The sequence below is a fragment of the Fringilla coelebs genome (genome assembly GCF_963513975.1).
Source record: "Fringilla coelebs genome assembly, chromosome: Z".
Taxonomy (NCBI): Eukaryota; Metazoa; Chordata; class Aves; order Passeriformes; family Fringillidae; genus Fringilla; species Fringilla coelebs.
Genome location: NC_140031.1, coordinates 8,162,790 through 8,173,341, shown reverse-complemented (window position 1 = coordinate 8,173,341; position 10,552 = coordinate 8,162,790). Strand labels below are relative to the sequence as shown.

Below are 10,552 nucleotides of genomic sequence, written 5' to 3'. Positions count from 1 at the left end.
GTATGCAGCAAAAACTGCTGTCAGGGAGCAGCTGAGGAGTTTGGCAAGACTATTTGAAACCAAAGAAAAGGTCAGACTGTAGGATGTGTGCACAGGTCACAGGCAAATGTGATGCCCAGTCAGAAACAGTGCTAGGGAGGAAAATTTTCCCTCCACATACTCTGACATTTGGGAATGAGTGTTGGTTGATCACTCTTTCAGGTTTTTAAAAAGCAGCTGAGCAAAGTATGTTCACAAGCATTTTGAGTGTCTTACAGCAACACACAAGAATCATTTGCACAACCCACAATGCCATGTCCTAACCTCGGAATCTGCAGGCACAGTTGTGACAAGACAGATGAGTGACCAAAAATTTCTGTGAGCAAAGGAGATGTGAGTTAAGTCAGCTGCCGGATTAGAGCCACCTGTGAATCCCATCTGATCTATTGTGAAAAAAGCCAGTCTGGCAGATCTGAGCCCCAGCAGCAATTCCCAGAGCAGGAACTATCTGCTCCCTCAAGGAACAGCCAGGGACACTGAGAAACAACAAATAATCAAAACAACAACCACACACAATTTTCCAATGTCTGATACAATCTTTTTTTTAAATGGGTTATCCAGCCAATCCACATGACTATCCTTCTTAAATATTTTATTATGTCTCTTCTCCAAATTTTATTTTCTCTATTGATTGTGAGATTTGACCAAAATAAAGAAATAAAGCACCCGGCTGTGAAAAGCAGCCCATCCTTGGCAATAACATGGAGGTGCTTGTAGTGCTGCATGCTCCAAAGATACCAACAATGGGTTCCTCATATGCAACAGAAACTATCCAGCCATTGTCAGAAATGGTGACATTTTTCTCTCTCCTTTGAGGTTTTTTACCTAGTTGCTGCTTTAATTCTTGTGTGAAAATGTGCTAAATGAACATTTTAAGTGTCATCCCCTTCCTACTGTTTGATATTTCACTGACAACTGCTACAAAAGGTTTTCACTTCAACTTGAACATGCATTAAAGTGTCATAAAAGCAATCTAAGAGATTTAGAGAGCTTGGCCACGTACCATCAGATAAACACAGAACTAAAATAGATTCACTTTTGTATTCAGATGCAACAATGACTATTAATGCTTATTAGCAAAGGTTTGATACTTTATTTCAATAGTTGAAAGAATTTAAAATAAAATTCAGTTTGCTATAGAACTCTGGTGAAAATCATTTTAGGTAAATATGATCAAAATGTCCATTTGATTGACTGCAAAAGATTAAGTGGGGCTGGAAATCTGTACGAGCTCCCCTTTTCACAGAGCTTGTTGGTGTGGAGTGTTTCAGGAGCCCTGACCCACAGCCGGACTGACCCTTCCTGGCCTGGAGAGCAGCCACAGAATGGTGCTGACACAGGCTCTGTCTCCAAGAGATCTACAGCAGGAGCCACAAAGCTGGCAACAAAAGTCCTGGGGCACTGGGGCAGCCCGACTGCAGGATCAGGAGCCCTCGGCTGCCATGGGGTGAAGGATGGCTGTGCAGTACCAGAGCCATTTCCAGGCTGCTGCTGTCCAGAGCCAGCAGGAGGCAGCTCAAAGATGCTCTTGTTGAAGCACAACCGCCAGTTTAGGCACTGTCTCTACACTTCTCACCAGCCTCCCACCCAGGCACACAGACCTCAGACAGAACCTCTGACAAAGGCACAGCAGGGACATAAATCAATGTGACCTGACAGCCTAAGGAAAAGCTCTGAAGTTGCAAGTGTGACCAGGGATGCAGCCAATCTCACCAAGCAGCAGCAGGGCAGAGCCCAGCCTCGCTCCAGCCAGCAGGACCTCCCCCCAGCCCCAATGAACTGTGCCTGGACAGTACCAGATTAACAAATGCTGCACAACACCCTGAACATTGAACTCTGGTCACATGAGGTCTCTTGTTACACATTCATTCAGTGGTTCCTCTTGTCTAAGCCACCCTCTTCATCCCCTCACTCTCTGCTATTTTCTTTTCTGAGATGCCAACATACCAATACCCTTCATGCCTTCAGCCACCCAAGGATTTAAATCCAGAAACATCACTGCCAAAGCAAGAGTAGCATCACCACAGTAGACTTGGGTGGGCATGGCTCTCTGAAATAAGACCTTGCATCTTCACAGTTGCCACCTCCCACCTTCACCTCCCCAAGAGCTCCAAAAGCAGAGTGATTATTCTGTGGGGTTAAGAGCCAGACCTTTGGGGGAACAATGGGAAAAAAAAAAAACCCGCACACTAATACAATCAGAGATTACTTTATTCAGAGGTTTGGTGTAAATAGTTGTTTCTTTGCTGGCAAAGACTTCTTGCCCCGTCTGGAATGTCTGGTACCAGACAAGGACTCACTGGGGTAGCAATTCTGAGAAAGCCAGAACAAGCAACACAACCGAATGCTCTCAGCAGTGATGGCAAAGCAATTTGAATTTTGTTTTCAAGGTTTTCCAATTAGTCAGGAACCCCATTTCCTCACTTCACTGTTGCATTTCTCACCTGGGAAGGAAGAAAAGCTGGGCATTACCTGCACTCACAGAGGCAGCAGCTGCTGTCCTACCAGCTGCTGAATGTCCTTAGACAATCTTTATTTCAGCTCCACCACTAGAAAATGGTGAAGGTCAACACTATGGGGTATGTGCAAGGCAACCTGCCCTGCTCCTCCTCATCATCCCTCTTCACATCTCCTAGATTGCTCTCTTGCATCATATTAAGTAAACATTTAATTCACACAGTTGGGCACCCCACAGAGAATTCCATGAGTGCACACTGGGCCCAAATTAGATATTTGGTCATAGAGAGTTAACAAGATAATGGAGATAAATGTCATCTCCTTTGGAGTCCTGATGAGCTGAAACCTCCTACTGAAAAACCTACACTGGTGCAATGAGCTGAGACATTTTGCCCTCCAGCAGTCTGATGCTCCAGTTCCAGGCTCTAACGCGAGTCTGGATCCCTAGGTTGGGGTTTTGCCACAAAACAAAAATAAGCCACAGAGAAGCAAAGCACCTTCTACCACTGCAGCTGTAGCCCAGAGACCTCTTCTTGTTCTCCCCAACAGTGTTCACACATGCCCAGAGGAGCTGGCAGCACCTGGGCAGGCATGATCCAGCAAGGTCCCCGTCTGCTGAAGCCAAAGAGCATGAGAGATGGGAACCATGACACTGGGAGTTATATTTCAGGGTTTTATTAGTTGTTCTTCTGCAGAATCAAAATATTTAGCAAATTAGAGATTCCTCAAGACTGCTGATATTTCATGTATTTAGAACTTGATCAATGTACAATGTAATGCTTTGAACTACCAAAAACAACCCCAAACCTGATTTGTAGTACTAGATATTATTATGTAATTCTATAGCAGTGTGAAAAATGGAACTAATGCAGTGAGTATATTTGTTTTAAAGAAAGTGCTTGAAAGAAATCTCCTGCATCACACTGTGTATTATTTAAAACAAAAAGATTAACTGACTTTCTAGCAGGGCATTGTCTTAAATATCCTACAAGTCTGGGGCATTTAAAATACTGAGCGCCCCAGCTCTCTGCCTTCAGGTTCAAGAGCCAACACAAGTTGCAGGTCTGGATTGAGTTCACAGCTTACCTGCTTCAAGGGGAACCTACCACTCAGCACTGGACGCTCGTGTCTGGCAAAAGTGTTGGATGCATGGGTAAAAAACAAAAACCAAGAGGACAAAAAAAAACCAAGGTTCTCTCTTTATGCATAGTGACAGTTTCTGAACCAGTGTTTTACTAAGTTACAGACTAACTTTCAACCAAAAAATAAAATTCCATTGCACTAAAGGTCAAATTTAACCAGGTACTCTGGACTGTGACACAGTCAAGTTATTCAGTACAAGCAGACAAGACACCATGAAAGCAGCTTCAAAGAACCAAAGCATCCTAGTTTCAGAACCAACTTAATATTCTTCTGTCCAACTCCAGTGCAACAATGAGGGGGAAACCACTCCATCTCTACCTATGTACAATTCCAGTCGAGGCTGGGCAGTCTCAACTTTCCGTGGCCAAGCTGGAAAAAGGAAACTTAGGAAAGGACACTTTAAAATTTAATTTAAGAATGAAAGTTGGCCCTCAGTGGAAAGAGAAATGCTGGAGTGATGCACGCAGGCAGGCTTGCTCAGTCACTCTCCCTTGTATGCAAAAAGCTGGACTCCTTCCGCTGAGAGCAAGTCACACTGGATGTGAAGGTGGCGGGGCTGGTCCTGCTCCGTTGCACGCCAAGAATCCAGGAATGTGTCTTCAGCTGGCTCCTGCACGGGCCATTAGATCTTCCAAAGCATTGTGTTGGTCGTTGTTGTGTAATAATAAGACTTCCTTAATGTCTTTGAGTTCAAAGCCCATTTCTTTAAATTGACTCATTAATTGGAGAAGTTCTGTGATCTGAAAGACAGACAGCCTGTTATTTGCAAGAGAAAAGCAGACGGCTCAGTGCTTGGTGGAGGTTTAGCACAGAGCCTGTGTTCAGCAGCATGATTGTGGACTATTCCTCCCCAAGCACAGCTCATTCCAGCTCTGTTGGGAGAAAGTCTGCTTGCACCAGAGCCACCAGAGCTCTGGGCACAGCAGCCCACAGGGACCATCAGTCCCCTGTTTGCCATCCTTCACTTCCAAAACCCCAGGGCACCAAAGCTCAGTCTGCCAGGGCATGTCTCTCTTAGAAGTTAATTTATCAACCTGGCCCAACCTGGGATCCCAAAAATGCTGATTAATTGCACCCAGCCACCCCATCCAGCAGCTCCTGCTGCACCTGATTTTTTTTTAAAGTTACTTGGACTTTGGGAACACCACAGTAGCCCTTGCTATCAATTGGCTTCTCAGATCTAGGGCGAACTTGGGGGATTAGCACAAACCCCAAAGAGTACATATATTTCCAACATCAACTGTGAATTCTCCCTGAGCTTTGAAAAATAAAATGGCAAGTAGTGAGTCAGCTGGTCACCCTCTGCCATTTACAGTGCATCTGCTCCACTACAGGGGAAGGGAAAATCCCAAACAAGCAAGCAGGTTGAAATGGGCAATCAGGAGATTAGCAATTTCTGGGGCTGAGCCAATAGCAAATGGGTTTCTCAAATTCAGTTACTTTCCATCCTTGCACTGCTACTGCTCTGTTTACAAGATTATCACTTGTCCAAGAAAGACAGGAAGACATATCTATGTTTGAGGGGATTGGGTTGCACCTCTAAACACTTCATGTAATAACTTGTCACACAATTGGCCAGCAGACTTTAAAAGATCCTCCTGTCCTGTTCCCTTGCTACTTGCTCCTGCTATACCTTTGGTGCTAGTAAAGCAGCTGGACAATGAAACCCAACACATGCATTTTCTAGCTTCTTCCAGAGCAAACCCTAACCCAATTTGCTGAGCAGCCAGGCAGATGCACTTGCACAAGGGTGAAAATTCATGGCCAGGGCAGGTTGGTAAGGTTTGAAAGACAATTTCCTGCTGCTGAAGTTAACTCTATCTGTACCAAGCACCTGGCCCACAAAATAACTCTGGGTATTCAAAACAATATGACCACAATAAGCAGGGTCTTAAAAAAATCCTGTGCCCATAAAAATGGATGCAAGTGAGACTAATAGAATAGCACAGACAAATTCTAATGCTTAAACAATTTTTAGCTTTAGCAACACAAAGATGCCCTTTGGCAGTCAGTTTTGGAAACAAGGCAACATTACCATGAAAATCAGAATTACATCACCCAGAGGAATTGCTACTGGAATTCCCTGTCATGGCATATTTTTCTATTCCTGCACACATTGCACCCTCACCTTCTCCTCTGAACACTGGTGCATTTCCAAAGCTGCTTCAACAAGAAGTGGATCAAAGCCCTTCTCACAAAGCTGTCCATGTGCAAACAGATAATCCAAAACCTGTGGGGAATACAGAAAACAAACTGTGTTTGCAGAGAGGCACTTGCAGCAGGCAGCTGAATGCCACCTTGGTATATGCAGAGGGGTTGAGCATGATTCTACCCAGTGTTTCACCAGGGACAGAGATACAGTCCTTCCTAGCAGAGTTGAGACACTTCTTATAGAAGAGTTTGTGCAAAGAAAGTAGACAAACCCTTCTGTCCTGCTGTGCTCTCTGACCATCCCCTTCGTTCTAGTCAAAGCAGCCTCAGAAGTGTATCTTTAGTCCTCTGATGGCAGAGCAAAAGTTACTTTGTGCTTTTTATACTACAAACTTTAAAAATGAAACTGTAGGTCCAGTAGGTCCAGCAGCCAGGAAATGTCTCGTTTTAGCTTCCTCTCAGACAGCCACGAGAGCTGTTGCAATCTGACAGCAGTCAGCCTTTGAAGATCAACTCAGCATACCGGCAAGTGTGCTGCAAATCCCAGCTCACGCACAGACACTGCTGCCAAATTTCTTATACATCAGCAGCTTTAAGGGGAAGGGTCAGGTAGGCAGTGCTAGACATGTGAGAGAACAGCACTTGCAAGTAGAGCAGGATTTAAAACTGCTCTCTTAAGGGACCTTTTTTCCCATTTGATAGCTCAGCTCACTCCAGCACACAGCTTAAGCTGCTCTCTGTGTATAGGGAGAGGGCCAGCAGACCAGTCCCACAAGCAGGAGTCCCTGGGACATGCTCTGTGCAGCACACAGCCTGCTGAGGGCCAGCACAGGAGGCTGGGCCATGTTCTCCCACTTTGAAGTGTGTGTTTGAAGCAGATCCAAGAGCCACGCTTTGCCCAGCAGCGCTTTGTGCCCAGTGACCTGGTTTGAGCAGGCGTTGGAGGCAGCACTCGAGCAGGAAGGAGCAGCAGCAGGGTGCACACAAGTCGGTCAGTGGGGCCTTGCAGGAGCCTTTCAGAGCTGCCTTAGGCCTCTAGGGGCCAATCTCTCCACAAGGAAAGATTTTCAGTGTTGTAAACCCTCCTGCTCAGAACAAGGGAAGGTGGCTGGATTTCTGTCACATTGCTCTTAACATAGCACAGAGCCATGCTAAGCTTCCTTTGGATGCGTTTGTGGCTCTTGGGGAGACCAGAATCTCTCTCCCCAGTTTCACATAGAGCAAAGCGCCCATCTCAAACTCAGCATGGCTCCAACTCAGCAGGTATGGCTGATTCTAGCAGTCTCTCACCAGAAATAAGCACAAGCTTTAGGCTGCAACCCCCTATTGGAGTAACAGTATTTCCCCCACCCATTTTGAAAACCCAAGACAGCTTCCCAACAGAACCACCATCCAATCAAGCATTTCTTTGCACTGCATGAGCTCTTACCTGATCTATGTTCTGTCCCTTCTTCTTCATGGCTTTCAGGACGTTCTCAGGCGAGTAGCCCATGTTGACCACAGTCTCCACACAGTGCCTCTCACTGGGGGAGAGGCCCTGCTGCAGCTCAGCCGTGAGACCACCCGGCCACTTTGTGCAGCTGCTGTTATTGGGCACTTTAGACACTGCAAAGTTTTGGTGTGTTACCTAAGGGGGAAAACCGAGAGGTTGAGGTGATAGTCATCCCCTGCATCCCCACATCCTGTTTCTGCCTAGTGCTGGAACCAGGACACCCCATGTAATTAATTCAAAAGGTTTTCTAGAGTGCCCTTGGGAAGTTAGACACTGTGAAGATGAAACCAAGTAGCCTGATTCCCACCATACCCTTTTAACCTTCAAAGCAACAATCAACAACCCAGATTCTCCACAATGAACCCTCTCCTACTGGTGTGACCATAGCCTTTGAACACCCAAGCCCTGCAACAGTGAAGGCTGGGATACAGTCAAACCCTGCACCTCAAAGGAAGCACAGATTGTTTCCTTCACCTCAGGTTTACTCATGACCTGAGGTTTTCTTTACTCAAAGAACACCACTTACCAAGATTACCATAAACATGATCCAATGCAAACAAGCACACAGGTGTATTTGGAAACTTACCACGGGAATTTCTGTTTCCTGGTAGTCTGGGTGTACCTGCTGGACAACACAAATAAAACAAGTATAAACATCATGTACCAGTCACCAGAATTTGCCACAGCTGGGCAAGGAAGGTTTTATAGAAGATTCTGCCACAGGATGAAAGACTTTAGGGTCTTGATCAGGCTTCTACATACAAGATCCTGACATTATCCACTGCCTGCAGCTATAGAATCATCATCATCATAAGGATCATTCCTCCTCTCAGACTCTACAAATGGATTATACTCCAAGAAGGATGTGTGTATCTCCACAATAACTGTAAGACTGTTTATTCTATCACTGTAACAGCTGCTTGTTCACATAGCACCAGTTCAGCTCCTCACAAAGTCTATACTGTCTGAATAACAGTGATAATTTTGAAGTTATTACCTAAAGACTTCTATGGACTTTTTGACTATGAGGAGGGGTAAGAGAAAAGTACACCTCTTTTCTATTCCCAAAGCACTGAACTCCATACACTACACAGGAACAACGTGCCACAGTGGCTCAAGAGAACATGTGAGTTTTCTACCCAGCACCTGTCCCACTCCCAGCACACCAGCAGGGCTGGGTACTGTCCCCTGCTGTGCACCTGCTCTGCTTCTGCAGAACCACCCTGCCACTTTGTACAACCTTGCCCAAGTTAACAGCAGTGCAAAGTCAGGCCTTGGCCCCACCAAAGCTGCACATTTCAGTTCAATACATCTAGAACTCCTGCGTTTTAAACAGAGTTAGAACAGACTGCAAGAAATCACTGTGGGCCAAGAACTGCAGTTTTTAGCCTTTTTTAATACTTATTATGCCAGCACAGGTTGCTTGAAAGGTTGTCCACATCCTTCAGGAAAGACCTTCTTACTGCCCAAAATGAACAACAAAAAACCCTCTGCAGAAAACCAATTCTGAAAAGATCTACTAGGATTTTGACAACTCCCATTTATTTGCAAAAAGATCCTAAACTACTACCAAGGCAGTTTTGTTCTGCATTTCTGAACATCTTCCAAGGTAGGGATTTCTCTTCTAGAAAACCAACCCTGAGACATCATACTCATTCTGATGCACTAGGGTATCCAAGAACCCATTCTCATGGTGTGTTCTTCAGACACATCCTCTCTCCAGACACTTTTTCAAGGGCAAAAAGCACTGGAATACAGGATACATTGAAACAGGGAAAATAGCCCTGAAACCAGCTAGTGGGTTATCAACAGAAGGATGATGCTTTGTTATTGATGCTGCAGCCAGGAAAACCACAACTGTTTCTGACAATAGAGATTCAACAGTCTGGGAAAGCCAAGTCCTCCTACACAATCTACTTGAGTTTAATTTCAATCTCCTGCCTTCATTAGTCATTTCTACCTCTGCTAAAGCTGCAAACATCAATGTACTGGGATTTAAGAAAAAATAAAAGTGAGGAGAGGGGATCACCACAGAACTTATGCAGCTTCAGAGAAACTACAGATTTATTTACATCCAAAGATTCCTAGATCCAATTCAGTGATAAAGCAAAAACTCCCTGGTAACTGCAAATTCAAAGTTACAATTTCTAATCTTGTGAGGAAAAAAAAAATCCCTATGAGCCTTCTGCTCCCAGCCACAGAGATGACTGTGATTTCATTCTAGTGTTTTCATACTCTGAGGATTTTTGCTATATTTATTCAAATTCTTTTGTTGCATTTACTTAAATTTCTTGCATATCGGCCATCATTTTCCAGTGGAATTATACTGTGGAAACATAAAACAAGTATAATCTGAAGTCTTGGAATTTAAACACAAGGAACTAAATTCTGTCAGCATAATTATTTCTTGGTTCACCACTTCCAAAGCATAAACAGTTTCAAATTAATGAATTAATCTTATTACTTCTCCTGATAAGTCTATTTTCTTTTCCCACTTTGCATCTTCCCTTGCAACACTGTCAAGAATACATTTTCCCTCTTGGTCTTTAAAAAAATTTAATTCAGCAGAGAATTATTTGAGTGTAAATTCAGGCATCTTAATGCCAATCTATCTAGTTGTAAGTGATCTTTTGTCCCCAGAGATGCTGTGTGTTCCATAACTGAGGTCATAAAGGCCCTTCTCCCACCTGTGACCTTCAGCAGTGAGCAGGTGCTCAGCACACTGCTGCTCCTGCCAAAGTTAACAGCATTGAATTTGTTCCAGTCATCACTGTTCTGCTCTGCTTTGTCAGATACACTATTTCCCAGAATACTGTACTGCACAATTACGAGTGCATTTATCTATCCCCGAAAAGAGCTGGGAGGACAAAAGGGAGAAGCAGCATCACTTGTTTCACAGCACATAGTGTCACACAAAACCCTACAGCACGACACTAAAACCACAGAATCACTGAAACACTGCCTATATTGGACAGAAAAATAACCCCCAATTATTTTAGAACAAGCAAGAAGATTTGACTACCCAGCTTTCACTAGGCTTCATGAGTACTGGTGTCCAGATCTGCGGTTCTTCGTAAAAAACCCCACAAGCTTACTCTAATCTCTGTTCTTAGTCACAAAGAGACAAAAACAACACCTGATGTGAAGTTACTGTCCTCAAAGTAATTTTGGAACTTGCAACAAGACTGAGGAAATGAAGAGTCAATCTCCCATCTCAGAGCTGTATGGTGACCAACTGTAACATTAAAAATACAAGATGATCTTCAAGGC

General features: G+C 44.3%; 1 protein-coding gene across 1 annotated transcript in view; it reads right to left on the bottom strand.

Moving 5' to 3' along the window:
- Positions 1-2,244: 2,244 nt before the first annotated feature.
- The window catches only part of UBAP1 (ubiquitin associated protein 1), a 33,852-nt gene continuing 25,544 nt past the window's right edge, over positions 2,245-10,552 (bottom strand). Inside the window, exons 5-8 of the mRNA XM_084224773.1 lie at positions 7,869-7,907; positions 7,220-7,417; positions 5,768-5,869; positions 2,245-4,379 (exon numbers count right to left, since the gene is read on the bottom strand). Coding sequence (XP_084080899.1) covers positions 4,239-4,379; positions 5,768-5,869; positions 7,220-7,417; positions 7,869-7,907 — 480 coding nt within the window. The 3' untranslated portion in view covers positions 2,245-4,238. The remainder of the gene's footprint in view (positions 4,380-5,767; positions 5,870-7,219; positions 7,418-7,868; positions 7,908-10,552) is intronic.